General features: G+C 33.2%; 3 protein-coding genes across 3 annotated transcripts; 1 reads left to right on the top strand and 2 right to left on the bottom strand.

Annotated features, from left to right (window-relative positions):
• Positions 1-620: 620 nt before the first annotated feature.
• Positions 621-1,248, top strand: LOC127242035 (uncharacterized). Its single transcript, XM_051261367.1, has 3 exons — positions 621-703; positions 916-966; positions 1,050-1,248. Exons 1-3 carry the CDS (start codon positions 621-623, stop codon positions 1,246-1,248), a joined length of 333 nt encoding a protein of 110 aa, XP_051117324.1.
• A 2,811-nt stretch (positions 1,249-4,059) lies between these two features.
• LOC127242485 (D-amino-acid transaminase, chloroplastic-like) lies at positions 4,060-8,013 on the bottom strand. The gene is made up of 3 exons (XM_051262047.1): positions 7,831-8,013; positions 7,597-7,679; positions 4,060-5,433 (listed from the first exon to the last, which is right to left on the bottom strand). The coding sequence occupies exons 1-3, from the start codon at positions 7,865-7,867 to the stop codon at positions 4,462-4,464; spliced, it is 1,092 nt and encodes a 363-aa protein (XP_051118004.1). The 5' UTR covers positions 7,868-8,013; the 3' UTR covers positions 4,060-4,461.
• A 3,016-nt stretch (positions 8,014-11,029) lies between these two features.
• On the bottom strand, positions 11,030-12,136 carry LOC127242337 (secreted RxLR effector protein 161-like). Its single transcript, XM_051261838.1, has 2 exons — positions 11,499-12,136; positions 11,030-11,064 (listed from the first exon to the last, which is right to left on the bottom strand). The coding sequence occupies exons 1-2, from the start codon at positions 12,100-12,102 to the stop codon at positions 11,060-11,062; spliced, it is 609 nt and encodes a 202-aa protein (XP_051117795.1). The 5' UTR covers positions 12,103-12,136; the 3' UTR covers positions 11,030-11,059.
• Positions 12,137-16,909: the final 4,773 nt, after the last annotated feature.

The following is a 16,909-nucleotide window of genomic DNA, read 5'->3' as shown; positions in this document are numbered from 1 at the left end:
CATGAGAATTAATAATTAAGACGTGCGGTGAAGAATGATTAGAATGATTAATTGATATATAAATCTTGATCGATAGTGTGGTGATGATGATGATGATAGTGGTGGATAGCAGCTTAGAAATTATAGGGGATTGGAAGCCTCTTGTCGGGAGGTCCATGAAGCATGTCTTACCAAAGCAGATCCAAAATTGCAATCGTCAATTCTCCTGCAACCTTACCGTCTCCATCTCTGATCGGGCTGCCGTCCAAGCCACGATGGGAAGAAGCGGGAGGGTGCTCTCGACGTACATCATCTTCACAACTTCAACCGATTTGGCCTCTTCCAGGGTCACATTCCGGGTGGCGACACTCCTCAACCGCCCCTGCTCCACCAACTTGGGGGACAACTTCAAGAGGCGGCGGGTGGTGCAGCCGGCCAGGATCTTGTTGAAGGGGGGAATAATGAGGTCCCTATCACGGGTGATGAAGGCCACGTTCACGTTGGGGGCCTCCGAAATGTACCATTCCTCGTCCACCCATATCGACGCGAATGCCCCATTCTCCTCCGTTTTGATCTTTGCCAGCACGTTCAGGAGGTAGTTCACGTTCTTCATAGTTAACTAGTGGGTCAGCCCAACTCAGATGGCCCTCAAGAAAGAAGGATTTGTCGAACATACGGATGATCAATGGAGGTTTTCATGGCAATACCTATCACTGGATGGAGAGTCTGCATCGATTATAGAAAGCTCAATGTCGCTACAAAGAAATATCATTTCTCGTTGCCGTTCCTTGATCAATGCCTTAAAAAGCTAGCCGGTCATGATTATTACTGTTTCCTGGATGGCTAGTTAGACTATCATCAGATTCTCATCAAGTCATAGAACTATGAGAAAACTACTTTTACTTGTACATGTACATATGATATTTTTGCTTACAGGAGGATGCCGCTCAGGCTCTGCAACGCCTCAGCCACCTTCCAGCGATGCATGTACCATATCTTCAGTGATCTTCTGGACTCGTGCATAGAAGTTTTATGGATGCTTTCTCAATATATGGCAAGATCTTTTTCAGATGCGAGAATAACTTGGATCAAGTTCTGGTCCTCTGCATTGAAACTGATCTCGTGTTGAACTGGGAGAAGTTCCATTTAATGGTAAATGAAGGAATTGTTCTTGGCTATAAGATCTCGCTCGCCGGTACTGAGGTGGACAAATTCAAAGTTAGTGTAATCAAGAAGATGACAGCGGCCAAGAATGAGAAAATTGTGTGACTTTTTCTTGGCCACGCTGGTTTCTACAGAAAGACTTCAGCAAAATCACTCTACCGCTGAATTGACGACGGATGCAAAGGGGGCCAAATGATGGAGTCCAAGCTGAATGTTATTTATTATGTCAATAGAATGTTGGACTCCACTCATAAATATAGACCATGCAGCAATAAAGAACTTGATAGAAAAGAATGAGACTAAGGCCCTCTTGATCCTATGGGCTCTTTTGCTACAAAAGTTTGACATAGAGATCAAGGACCGAAAGGGAAAAGAAAACTTTATAGTTGATCACCTAAGCAGATTGAGACATGTTCCAACCCGGCCCGCAAGATGAGTCTTTCCAGCGTGCTTCTGTCAACACTCCCGCGCACCCTAGGAGACTTCCCAGAGGGTCAGCCATTCTCAAATTACCCATTCTCAAATTACTCTAGGGCAAACACGCTTAACTCTAGAGTTCTTTCAGTAGGACTTCCGAAAAAGAATGTACACATTGTTGACATAAGTAGTCTATTCAATCCATTTAATTACTATTCAATCTCGGATGGCCTGACAGCAGCTCATCCATAGAGTTGGCCTAGCACCGGCCAAACTCCGGGGGTATTACAATCAGTCCAGCAAGCAAGCAACCTGAAAGTTAGAGCAGTTCCAACTGACCAACCGCTTAATTGCCTAACTACCCAGCGGTTGCAACAACCTTTCAACTGCTCCCAACTACGGATTTGTAACCGCTCAATTGCTGCCAACTTCCAATCCAGAAATACTATAAATAGGGCAAGATTTCATTTGTAAAATACACTACAATACTACATACAAGTGTTTACTTTGGTTTTACTTTGTTCATTTTTCGAGAGCTCCAATCCTTTAAAGAAGTTCTCTTAGTTAGAGGAGGTCGGGAGAGTGGAGATCCTCGCTTCCCCTTATCGCCCAGTTTTAGTCGTTTTTATAGCCAAATTTATTGCTTTTTTATTTCTTTGTTTGAAGTTTTCATTATGTAGATTTATTTTTTTCATAGCTTTTAAACATATATCATGATTTCCCCGCCTACAATTTCATCCCCAATTTTAAATTTATATTTGATTGTTTAAGTTTGAAATCTTGACATATTGTTGATAGTTCTTCAAAGAATTGATTATCAATGCCTAATTTTACGCCTTATTCATTAACTGATTTTAGGTAGTTCATGGTAGTTAAGTACTCGAGAGCCTTGTTGACCTGCTTAATTACTGATCTGATTTAATTTTGATTAAAAAGAGGTATGTAGGATAAAGCCACTAATAAAATAAATTTTTAAATGATTAATTAGATATAGACGCTTGATAGTAGTTTTTTTTGCTTATAGTGTTCTAAATATGGGGTGTCATTGAAGTCTTAATGTAAATTCCTTAAGGTCAAGTACCAACGAGTCAAAAACCAAATTTAAATGAACAAGTATGATCACATGCATTTTATCTTTCATTTCGTAGTATACATATATGTTTCACTGATTCACTTTCATCACCCGCTCATTTCGTCCATGATAATCTAGCCATTAAGGAATGTACAGATCACACAAACATCTTTTTACACTCTATTCATTAATTCAATATCCCTCATACATTCCATATTGCTATTAAATGTCGCTCGCCAACCATCTCTTAAGTATACATATATCACGCACATACCATCCCTACTGATCTGCTCATCAGTACATTCACAACACCCACTGCTCGCAACTCGTCACTCCGCTCACTACCGTTGCACGCTCAACTTTATTGCTTTGATTACTTTCTTGTCTTTTACAATATTCTATCGAGCCACTTTGATGCTTTCCTGAATCAGCCAGACTCTGTAAGTATTGTCTTGGTTTAATTTCATGATTTAAAATCTATGTGTTCGACTTAGAAACTCATAAGTCAAAGAGTATAAAATCAATTATGATATAGCATTTTAGGATCTATCACAACATTATTTTCATAAATTCTATATTTGATCATTTGCCGTAAATCAAGATCCAATCCAATTTTAATAATCCCTATTATTGCCCAAAAAAAAAATTATGTTATTGCCGGGCGGTCCAAGAAAACCACATAATCAATATAGGAATGAACATCTAAATGCTCCGAGTATGTGTTGTCAAAATCCTCCAAGAAGATACATGATCTGCGGCATATATGTCTCCAGAAAAGTGATCTGAAAGAGCGCCGTAAAGTGGCTCCACACCCTCCTAATAACCGGCAACTCAAAGAAGAGGTGAGAAACAATCTCTTCCTCTGCCCGACAACAATAACATCTCGAAACAATTTGGATCTCATAATGCTGAAGGATATCATCAACCAGTAAACACCGCTGAAATAACGGAGGGAGTATTTTTTATTTGAAATCTACGATATAACTATGTTTTATTTTAAATATATAAAAAAAATTAAGATTTTTAAAAATCCGGTGGGTTGGGTTGAGTTGCCTAAATCTTAGTCTGTCTCGTCCCGCCGTAGTTTAGCACACAAAGAACCTGCTTATTTGCAAATGCTAGTGGGTTGTGGGCTAATCCGCCTTATTAACTTGTTTTGAGAACTATAATTTTGAATTTAAATTCATATTCCATTAATATGAAAATATATTTTTTAAAATACATTAATATATATTTTCGATTCATGTCATATTTATTTAAATTTAATATATATTAGTACATGAATAAATAAATAAAAACAATGAAAAAGTGATTTAAAATCACTTAAATGTCCATCATGTACTTATAATTTGTCTACAAAAATCCAATTTGTGTAGTTTGTAAAATATTTAAATCAATTGTAAATATCTACATCATAACCAAAACAATAAAAAAAAACATTCATCTCTCTGTTTAATCTATTTTACCTTTGAGATCACAGAGTGAGCTTTCTCATTATCCATAGAAAACATAGCATTGAAATAATATTAAATTGATAGTTTATTGTTTCAAAGGGACAATGAAAATGGTAAGACGATCTATAGATCTCTTCTTTTCCGTTTTCTCTTTCTTTTTCTCTTTGAGGGGAAAGGATGACAAGGAAAAATTAGCCGAGGGCCACACACACTGACACAATCCACTTCAACAAACAATACAATACAATACAATGCAGTGCATGAGAACTAATTAATAATTAAGACGTGCAGTGAAAAATTTGCAGTGCATGATGATTGATATAAATCTTGATCGATGGTGTGGTGATAATGATGATGATGATGATTGATAGTAGCTTAGGAGCTATAGGGAATTGGAATCCTCTTGTCGGGAGGGCCATAAAGCATGTCTTCCCAGAGCAGATCCGAGAGTGCCATCGTCAATTCTCCTGCAACCTTACCGTCTCCGTCTCCGATCGGGTTGCCGTCCCAGGTCACGATGGCAAGAAGGGGGAGGGTGCTCCCGACGTACATCATCTCTGCAACTGCACTTGATTTGGCCTCTTCCAGAGTCATATTCCGGGTGGTGACACTCCTCAGCTGCCCTTGCTCCACCAACTTGGGGGCCAACTCCAGAAGGCGGCGAGCGGTGCAGCCAGCTAGGATCTTGTCGAAGGGGGGCATCACGAGGTCCCTGTCGCGGGTGATGAAGGCCACATTCACGTTGGGGCCCTCCGCGATGTACCCTTCCTCGTCCACCCATATCGATGCGAATGCCCCCTTCTCCTCCGCCTCCATCTTCGCCAGCACGTTCGGCAAGTAGTTCACGTTCTTCATGGTAGCAAACAACGGCGGCTTCATCGGGGTGGTTCGGGACGTGACCACACTGACTCCATGGCGGCATTGGGAGAAGTCGTCTTGTATGACCACGGCGTAGAAGGCCGGGGTGGGGCAGCCCGCGGGGGAGAGCAGGAAGTCGCCGGGGCCGGCGCTTGCCCAATATCGGAGGGTGCCCTTTTGGCATCGGGATGCAGCGGCGAGCTGGATGAGGATGGATCGAAGGGCGGAACGGGAGTAAGGAGGGGTGATCTTTGCTTGGGAGGCTGATCGGAGAAAGCGGTCGAGGTGGGTGTCGAGCTCGTAGAGATGTCCGTCGAGAATGATGGCGGTGTCAAACACGCCGTGGCCGCGATGAACCATGTGGTCGTCTATAGGGATGAGCATCATGGCTGGATCGAGTGTGATCCCGCCATACACACTCGAGTACATCGCTGGGTACGGTTTCTCTTTCCCTTTTTCTGCCCAATTCTCTTGCAGCTTTGCCACCAACTGAGAGAGAGAGACAAAGAGCATATGCATACATAGTTCGTCACTACTCCACTTTATTTCATTTCAAAAACCTAGTTCGTCTAATGTTATTGATTTGTGTTGTCGGATTTAATTTGCAGGCTATCTGAATTATAGCGGCTGCAAGTTCCCATGTTACAAAAAAATAAGGTAAAACTGTCCGTAACTCCCATGTGATTTTGAAATTTAGTATAAAATCTTTATGTACTTTAAAAATTGCATGGCACCCTCTTATATTTTAAAAAACGTTGCAGAAAACCCCACTGCTATGAAACCTCCCTTGTGTGATGAGAACATAATTTTCTATCTATATTTTTTGCATGGCGGAAGGTTTCATGCAATATTTTTTAAAGTATAAGGAGGGTCATGCAATTTTTAAAGTAAAGTGGAAATTTACGCTAAGTTTCAAAACTACATATAGGTTTCATGCAACATTTTTTAAAATACAAGAGTATGTCATGCAATTTTTAAAATAAAGACGATTTATACTGAGTTTCGAAACTATAAAAAAAATTTAAACAATTTTTCCAAAAAATAATAATAAATTATGCAGATATTGTATTTTTACTTGAACCCATAATTCTATCTTTTAATTAAAAAATATTCTTCAAATATTTCATTTACATATTATTTGAAATCATTTTTTATATTTCCAATTAACATTATTTTTTAAAAATAAAAAATAATAAATAAATTAATATGTAAATAAAATAAAACAAAATAGTGTTTGCTACAGTGCAGTTATAGCAAAGACCATAAGTTAGGGTCAAATTAGACCTGATTGGAGTAGTCAAACTCCATTTCACCCACCCAACCCATGTCATTAATGGTTAAGCATATGCAATAATGATGATTTAGATGGTTTCTATTGCTACAGAAGCTTTTGCAATACAAAAATATTATACAATAACTTTCATTTAAAAGCTAATAAATGACCTGAAAGACAACATTGCTTGGTGCAGTCCAAGCAACTTTCAAGCCATGCTATGAGCTCTAATATTAATTTAATTAGGGTAAACTATTTTTTTAGTTAGACTCCTTTATCATTTTAGTCCCGTAAGTGGAGCCTGTCGCAAACTAATCCTACAAGTGAAAATTTTTTGCTGTTTTAGTCCTCCGGCGCTGGAGACGCCCGCGTGGCTCACCGGAAGTGACGTGTCCGCCGCCAGGTATCCCGCCAGGTCAGCGACACCTGGCGGACACGTGGATTTATTTATTTTTTCAATTTTTTTTATTTTTTTAAATTAAATCAAATTAAAAAATTAAAAATATATAAATAAAATTAAAAATAAGTTTTTAAAAAAAATTTAAAAATAAAAATAAATTAAAAAAATCCACGTGTCCGCCAGGTCAGCGCCAGGTGTCGCTGGCGGACACGTCACCTCCGGCGAGCCACGCGGGCGTCTCTGGCGCCGGAGGACTAAAACAGCGAAAATTTTTCACTTATGGGACTAGTTTGCGAGAGGCTCCATTTACGAGACTAAAATGATAAGGGGATCCAATTACCGGACTAAAAAAAACAGTTTATCCATTTAATTATTGTGCATAAATTATATCAGTTAGAAAATAAATATGGACACGTCAATGCCACATCATCCATAAGAGGTTTTTGGTACAAGAACCATTGCATATGCTCTAATGGCGTTAGGTTGAAGATGATCTAGATGTAAGTTGATGATGGACAGGGACGCAACTACATGGAGGGCTAGAAGGGTCAACTGACCCCAACCCTTAAAATATATATATTTTTTAATGTAAAAAAATAAACTTATGTATTTTATAGTAATTTGTTCTTTCTAATTTTTTATTTTATAATATAAAAAATCATAAAAATTTTATCTGTGAGTTATACTTTTAGTCTTTAAATTTTATTTTTTATAGTAAAAAAATATTAAATTTTATGTAATTTTATTGAAATTTTTTCTAAAACATTTAAATTTTTCAAATTTTTTATCTTTTGCTGCAGTGTAATATGAATTGCAAAATCAAAAAAAAAAAAAAAATCAATTTTGCCCCGAACTTTTACTGCTGGTTCCGTCACTAATCATAAATTGGAGATCAAATTAACAAATTAGACCAATGGATATCTTAACTAATCAATAAATGGACCGGACCGGACCAGCTAGCTAAGCTGACCGTACCTACCTCTGAAGACGAAGCAAACACAGAGACTTTGAATTCTTCGCCATTTTCCGCTTGGGGAGAAGTAATCACTGCTCTATTCGGAACTACAGACCAATTAGAATATCATAAATACATCAGTCCAAACATATATTTCAAAGATCCTGGCCCGGCCCGGCCCGATAAATTAAATTTAATTGAACTGAATGAATGTGCCATTGATGTAACCAATTGGATATATATAATTAAAGAGAGTACCGGATGATGATGATGGTGGTGGTGGTGGTGTCGCCATAATGATAGGAAGCAAGCAAGTAAGAAGGAATGAAAGAGGTTGCAGGAGAGGAGGATTGTAGATCAACGATGAAAAAGAAAGGGAGAAAGCCGCAGCGTTTTAATAGATCGATGATGTGGAATTTTGAATTGGGAGATAAAGGTAGGGTTAGGTTAGGTGTAATAAGATGAGGCAGAGACAACTGACAAAACGACAGCAAGAACTGGACAAGAACAAAGACGGACGGACGGACGGACTGACAGGTTTATAACTTAGGGTGTGTTTGTTTGGAAAATTCAATTTTAAATATACTATTCATCTAATTTTTCTCCAAAAAACATCAAATCAAATACATATTTTTTATTTTTTATTATTATACTAAAAATCAATTTTACATTCAAAACATCACATCAACGCTTATTTATATCACATCGTACAACTATTCAAATTCAAAATTTTTACTATTCAAATCTCAACTCATTGTCCAAACCCCCAAACAAACACACCCTAAATAAACAACTAACTTTCTTTTGCAATAATTATTACTCAATCCGTCCCTAAAGTATAGTCTTATTGTACTGGATATGAAATTTAAAGAATATTGATATTATATTGGTAGTGGGTAAAAATAAGGATAAATAACTTTTTTGTCCTTTTGAGTATATTAGTGTAAAAAGTAGTGGCAATTCAAATATCATTTTTATAAAAAATAGTGGCAATTAAAATAATAGTTTACTTTTTCGGTCTTAATTCAAATATCATTTTTATTATTTTTTCAATGTCATTCAAAAGTATTTATTTTTTATTATAATAAAAATAATTCAAATAAATATCAAAATATTCGTAACATTTATTAAAATATTTATTTTTTTGTACTTGTAAAGACAAAAATGTTAAAATCAATTTTATACCTTTCAATTAATCAATAAAATAATACTCTCTCACTCCCATATTTATCTATCATTTTATTTTTACACGAAGTTTTAGAAATATTATAATTATATTGAGATATAGTAGAAATAAAGGTAAAAAGACTAAACTAACTTTATTAGTATTGTATGATATAAATGTGAAGATATTTATGTAATATATTGTAAATTGGAAGGATATTAATAATATTAATAGACATACAATTGCAAAAAAAAATAAATACTTTGTTATGTGACTGACCAAAATAAAAAAATAAATAATTTATTAACGAATCGAGGGAGTATTATTTTTAATTTATTAATAATAATAAAAAAAAACAAATAGCAAATTGATTGGAACGAAACAAAATAAATATTTACTATTTTAATTATTTTTCAAAACTTTTTTATAAACAAATCATTACTATTTATATATAATAATCAACCACCCTTAGCCATCGTTCATTGTAATATTCATAAATTAGTTGTTGGACTGACCTCTTTGTCTTCTTACACATTCAATTCTTATATTCACCGATTCCTAACACCAACCACTTCTTCACTTGAAATAATAACCCACTATTTTTTAAATTACCCCAACTACTACTATTAATTATTACTCCATCCGTTCCAAAATTATAATCAGGGTTGTGTTTGACACGAAATTTAAAAAATATTGATATTATATTGATAGTGGGTAAAAAGTACGAGTAAAAGATTTTTTTACTCTTGTGAGTGCATTAGTTCAAAAAATAGCGGCAATTGTGTAATAGTAATGAAAAAATAATGATAGTTTTATAGTGATATAATTATTTATGAAAATGAGACTATTATTTTAGAACGGACAAAAATGATAAACAAGACTATTATATTGGACCGATAAGTATATTTGATTTTTGTGTATAAATTGCTTAAATATTGTTAGCTATATTATTATTTGTTTTATTTATTTGTTAGAGCAAAAATATATTTTTGATCTCATTTCATTACCATTTAATCAATTTTAGTCTTATAATTTATTTTTTATTTAAATTAATTTAATTTAATATTTTTTTAATTAATTTGATCTAAACACCCCAATTAATTTAATATTATCTGTATAAATAAGGTGGTTTTCAATATTGAACATACCCCTGTTCGAATCTATTTATATATGTGAGACTGGGTAGAGAGTCGTACAAATGAAATGAATATTAATATATTTAATTATATATATGATTTTTTTTAAAAAAAAAAAATAGCAACAATATATACTTCATTTGGTTCTATTGAAATATTTTTTATTATTTTTATTTATTTTACTTAAAAATATATATTTTTTATTACAGTATATTTATAGTAATACGATAATATTAAAATATTTTTAATTTGTAAATAAATTATGAATATACTATTATATGCATAAAATTAAAGCCGGCCTTGGGCCAGGCCGGGTGGAGTGCCCGCCTAGGCTGATCACAAATAGGGCCCATACTCCTCCGGCCCAGGCCCATCCTTAATACATATTTTTAATATATATTTTTTATTATAAAAAAATCTTTTTGATATTTTATTTAGAAGGTCCATGAATCTATATATTTATGAGACATTAATTGGTGTGTTTGTTTGTGTTTTAGTTTTGAAGTTTGAATTTTTTAATAGTAAAAATTGAATTTGAATAGATGTTTGATGTAATATAAATAGAAGTTGATGTGATATTTTTTATGTTAAAATTTATAATATAATATAAAAAAAAAAAACTGTTGGGAATTTTGGCCGTTCGAGGCCTAACCCGACAAGTCCCTCGATAAATAATTAGTTGGCCCACTCCGTAGCCTGATCCACCGGATCGGTCCAAACCCTTTAACCCAAATCCATTTACCCAGACCCACTTTACCCTAAACAAATAATTAATTAAGTTGTTTATTTTGTTATATCCATAAGTGAGTTTGTTATGATAGATATAAAAGAGTGGGTTTAGGAGTGAATTAAAGGATGAAGTGTGTGTGGGAAACCAATAAGGTGTAATCGAGAGTTAGAGAGATTGAGGGTGAAATCGAGAAGAGTTTTGGAATGAAAGAATGAATCACGCTTCCAATCGAACCGGGGAAACATACATTTATATGAAGACTCCAGAACCGGTTTGGGGCGGTCCAGATCCAAACAATATTGGGTCGAATCGCGGGTACAGATTCCGGGTTTCGAAGAGTTGGGTCGGGTTGAAATGTATTATGCACAAAACATCACAAATCTCCACCTTTTTGGGCATTGGAGAAAGTGCTTTAAAAGGTGTCATCACAGTCCGAGCTCCAACGACTTCAATCTTTTAACCTGCGGACTTATTTTTACGGTTAATATTCACAAATTTTAACAACTAAACAAATAGCCACAAAAATAGCTACATAAACAGATATAACAAGCAAAAAACAGAATGATTAAACAAAAGATACAGATTTTTAAGTTTCAAAAATTATCCTAATCAAAAGTATCTATATACATTGTTTTCTTACACAAATTGAATTTTTTTATTGACAAAACTTTAGTTTCCATGTCCGCAGGATTATATTCAGAAGGTATTTTTTCTAGTTTTAAAAAACCTTTAGACACTATATCACGAATATAATGAAACCTAACATCTATATGTTTGGTTCGATCATGAAAAACTGAGTTTTTACAAAGCTGGATTCCGGATTGACTATCTGAAAAAACTGTTACTTCATTTTTCAAGTAGCCTATTTCATTTAACAACCCTTTTAACCACATACCTTCTTTTAAAGCTTCAGTTATGGCCACATATTCAGATTCTGTCGTAGAAAGAGCAACTATAGGCTGCAGTTGGGATTTCCAACTAACACACGAGTCATACAAAGTAAAGATATAAGATGTAGTTGAATTCCTAGAATCTCTATCATTCGCATAATTGGAATCCACATAACCATTTAATTTTATCCCACTAATGTGTTTACCAAATACTAAACCAACATCAATAGTATCAACCAAGTATTTAAATACACATTTTAAAGCATTCCAATGTTCCACACCAGGATTAGCCATATATCTACTCAAACAACTAATAGAATACGCTAAATCAGGCCTAGTGCACACCATCAAGTACATAATAGAACCTACAGCACTAGTATAAGGAACATTCATCATGTACTTCACATCATTTTCAGATTTTGGGCATTGATCTTTAGATAAGATGAAATTAGAAGCGAGGGGGACAGAAGAGGGTTTAGCATCAGTCATGCAAAATCTGTTCAAAACTTTCTTAACGTATGAAGACTGATATAAAAATAGCATGTTATATTTTCTATTCCTAAGTATATTCATGCCAAAAATTACTTTCGCATTCCATAAGTATTTCATATCAAATTTCTTGCTTAAACAGTCCTTCACATGATTAATAGTTTCCAAACTATGATTCATAATCAACGTATCATCAACATATAACAACAAGAATATGGGATGCTTACATGCTATTTTAAAATACAAACAATGGTCAAAATTGCTTCTATTAAATTCCAGAGATTTCATGCATTCATTAAATTTTATATTCCATTATCTAGGGGACTGTTTTAATCCATAAAGGGATTTCTTTAAAAGACACACATGATTAATATTATTTTTATCAAAGAAGTCTTCCGGCTGTTTCATGTAAATTCTTTCATACAAATCACCATGTAAAAATGCAGTTTTTACATCTAATTGTTTCAATTCCCAATTAAAGTAGGCAACCAAAGCAAGCGTGAACCTTATAGTAGAATATTTAACAACATGCGCAAAAATTTCATTGTAATCTATTCATTTTTTTTAGTAAACCCCTTAGCAACTAATCTTGTTTTAAATATAACTCTATTTTCATCTTATTTTACTTTGTAAAGCTATTTACATTCAACGTCAGAACTGTTAGCTAACTTTGGCACCAAAATCCAAGTATTATTATCCTTTAATAATTTCATTTCTTCATTCATAGCACTAATCCACTCATTTTTATGTTTTGATTTCATAATCTCACTATATGACTTTGGTTCATTACCATCTAATAATTCAAACACATTATAAGCTAATGAGGTAACATCAACATCAAAATCATCTAACCTAGGGGGTTGTCTTACATTTCGCCTAACTCTATCCCTAGCAAGTTGATAATTTTCCAGATTTTGATCAATATTTTCAACAGTTCCAGATTCAACTCCATCACTAACATCATCAGAACTGATTCCCGGATCAGCCTCTGAATTTCCAAAATTAAAATCTGGATCAGAACAGGCTGTTTCTGTATCATTTCCACTTGAAGCATTATTATCAAGTAATTCAGCCTTTAAATTGGCTAAATTATAATGATTTTGCTCCACCTCATTTTGAATATCATTAAAACCATTAACAATAGTGTTTTCATCATTTAAAATCTGATTTTGCTTCAAATAGGACATTTCATTCTCATTAAATGCTACATCCCGACTGTTGTGAATTTATTCAATCAATCACCGAGTAAGCATAGTCAATCCACACAAAGAATTTCAGCATATTATCAAACCACAATTTTACAAAAAATCATAATATACCGAAATTAAAGAGAGGTGGGTTTAGTTTTTTACCACGATTCGAGTCCTACCAAACTCAAATCAATTCATTCTTTCAATTTCGCAATCGGTTGATCACCCGGGCTCTGATACCACTTGTAGATGTAATAAAGGACCTAACACTTGTCGTTTACAATTAATCGAACACATATGAAACAAAAACATCGAATCTTTTCTATACTTCGAAATCGAAGGAGTTCGGACTCAGGTTACCTAACATTCCAACTGTGTAGCAACATATACACACAACCACGATCCAAACCCTATCGACATCCACGGAAACCCACAATCAGCGCAAATATAACCCTAATCGAAAGAAATCTCAAGATTCTAAGCCTAAATCATCTCGGACAACCAAATAACACAACGAACAGTAATAAAGGCATAATCGAAAAATTAAACCGAAGAACAGCCTTAGAATAGGCTGAATCACAACCGCAGGGGACAAATCTCAAGCTTTGATGGCCAATCTCGCCGGAAAGACCAAGTACAGATCGATCGCGACGCGTCGGGAACAGTAGGGTTTCAGAGAGTAATGTGGGAATGAAAGAATGAATCACGTTTCCAATCGAACCGAAAAATATACATTTATATGAAGACTCCAGAACCGATTCGGGACGGTCAAGATCCAAACAATATTGGGTCGAATCGTGGGTACAGATTCCGAATTTCGAAAAATTGGATCGAGTTGAAATGTATTATGCACAAAACATCACAAAAACAATGAATTAATTTGATATTTTAAAATATATATATATATATATTAAAACCTGTATAAAAACCCATAGAAGAACCCAATGTAAATTCTATATTTTAATAATTTCAAGATTAATAATGAGACTGCCGTAGACGTTGACTTGTAAAGAGGAATCGCAACACCACCTCTGTGCTAAACGGCTAGACCCAAACACCCATCATTCCAATCCCATTTCCATATCCGATATTCTATTAATCCTGCGATGCCATCTGTTTTATTTGAATATTTAGATTAGGCTTTAATCTTGTATATTATTCCAAATTGAGTTTTAATTCTAATTTTATTTTTTATAATTTTACTTTTCTTTTTTTTTTTGTATATTTATTTTATAATTTTATTATTATAAATTTTATTTTTTTATTATTTGCATTTGTTGATATATATATTTATTATTTTATGGGTTGGAAGGAATGTGGTTGTCATAATTTAGATATTTTTCATATCTTTATTATTTTAAAAAATTAAATAATAGAAAAACTACAGATAGAAACCAAAAAAAAAAAAAAAAAAGTTTATTCTGAACATACGAATAAAGTATATAATCTTGGTTATAAATTATTTAAGAAAAATAATACAAAAATAGTTGTATTATATGATATAAATATATATTGATATTACATTTTGAATGTAAATTTAATTTTAAAGTAAAAAAATAGATGTTTGATTTGATATTTTCGGGAGAATTTTTTTTTTTTTTTTTTTGGTAAATAGTAGAATTTTGGTAAAGTGTTATAAACAAACACACCCTTAGTTTATATTTAGGAACCCTTATTTTTATTTCGCCTGACGCTCTTCGAAAGTCAGGACCGGCTCGACATAAAAGTATAAAGGAAAAAAATATCAAAATCATCTTATAAATTTTTATTAATTAATAAAATATTATTATTTTTTAATCTATTATAAAATCTCAAATTAGGCCGACGGATGGTGTATTTTAATTTTTATATTATATACAAAATTATCTTTTACAAATGACATATACTAATTATATCAAAATATAGTAGAAATCAAGAAAAAATAATGGTCTTTTATAATACTGTAAGCATTAAAAATTAAATGTCTAAATAAAATTAAATATCATGTATTTTGAAAAAAATAAAATTTCAATAAAATAAATATATGATATTTAATTATGCATATATGCTAATTTTTGTACAATAAATATCAATCATTAATGCAAAAATCTGCTAAAAATGAAAGATATCGTACAAAAAAATATATACTTGCAACAAAATGCAAATTAGTTATCGGATGTATTTAATGACTTCAACAGAGTCACCTGATCATATATTTTTATAGCAAATGCATTGGTAAAAATAAATATCTCCATAATGACTAATGAAAAGTGTCAATATATTTTCCGCGCGTGAAACGTAGCAAGCTTATGTGGCCTAAGGATAAAAACTCTTGGAAGAAAAGGGTATTGATTAATGATTCAATCCCTCAAACAACTCAAACAACTTGTGGTGACAAGGAACAAAGCCTTGAAGAAGATGCTTTTGAAGAGCTTACCTTAGAAGAAAATGAAGTTATTGAAATTTCAATTAACTTCACCATTACAAAGAAAAATTAGTACCAAAAGGAACAATCATTAATAATGCTTTTGCATATAACGTGGCACTTGATATAATGAAAAATGACGAGGATCTTGAACCAACATCAATTGATGAATATCGAAAAAGAAACGATTGACCAAAATGGAACGATTCGATTAAGTATGAATTAGACTCACTGTCCAAAGAAAAAGCCTTTGGACCTATAATTCAAACAACATAAAGTGTTAAGTTAGTTTAGGCAAATGGGTATTTGTGAGACAAAGAAATGAAAATAATGAAATTGTCCGATACAAAACGAGGCTTGTAGCCCAAAAATTCTTTGCATAAAAAACTTAACATGCTCTGATAGATATAGTTACTGTTTACCTGTATAGCTCACTAGAGAATAATATTTATATGAAAATCTCTTAAGAATGCGACATGCCTGCAACATGCAAATCAAATCCCATAGAATATTATTACATTAAAGTACATAAGTTTTTGTACGGACTTAAACAGTCTGGATGCATACGGTATAACCGTCTTACTGAATGTTTAACCATAGACGGTTACACTAATTATCCAATATATCCATGTATTTTCATAAAGAAAAATAAATCAAAATTTGTGATCGTTAAAGTATATATTGATGATCTCAATCTTAATGGAACTCCTGAAGACCTCCAATCAACTATGAAACATCTAAAACCGAATTTAAGATTAAAACTTTAGAAAGACAAAGTTCTGTTTGGTCTGCAAATTAAATATGTAGATAATTGAATATTCATTCACCAAATTGTTTATACTCAGAAAGATAAAGCATATTCATTGAGTACCCCAACAATCGCCAAATTACTTGATTTTAAAAATGGTCTATTTAGACCGAAAGAAGAAAATGAAGAGATACTTAGTTTTGAAGTACCATATCTAAGTGCAATAGGTGCACTTATGACCTAGCAAAGAACACAAAATCCGATATTGCATTTGCAGTAAATTTTTTGGCTAGATTTAGTTCATTTCCTACTAAACGACATTGTAATGGAGTTATATATATTTTGTGCTATCTCCAAGGGACAAGTAATCTTAACCTATTTCATCCGAATAATTCTCGACACAAGCTATTAGGATATGCTAGTGTTGGGTATTTGTCTAACCCACATAAAGAAAAACTACAAATTCGCTACATATTTATATGTGGCGATATTGTGATTTCTTCGAGATCTAAAAAATAGACAATAACTATCATATCATCAAATCATGTCGAATTATTGATTATTTATGAAACCAAACAAGAATGT

The sequence above is a fragment of the Andrographis paniculata genome, unplaced genomic scaffold, assembly GCF_009805555.1.
Source record: "Andrographis paniculata isolate CXL003 unplaced genomic scaffold, ASM980555v1 Contig86END, whole genome shotgun sequence".
Taxonomy (NCBI): domain Eukaryota; kingdom Viridiplantae; phylum Streptophyta; class Magnoliopsida; order Lamiales; family Acanthaceae; genus Andrographis; species Andrographis paniculata.
Note: the sequence above shows the minus strand (reverse complement) of the source record. Positions and strands in the feature narration are given on the sequence as shown.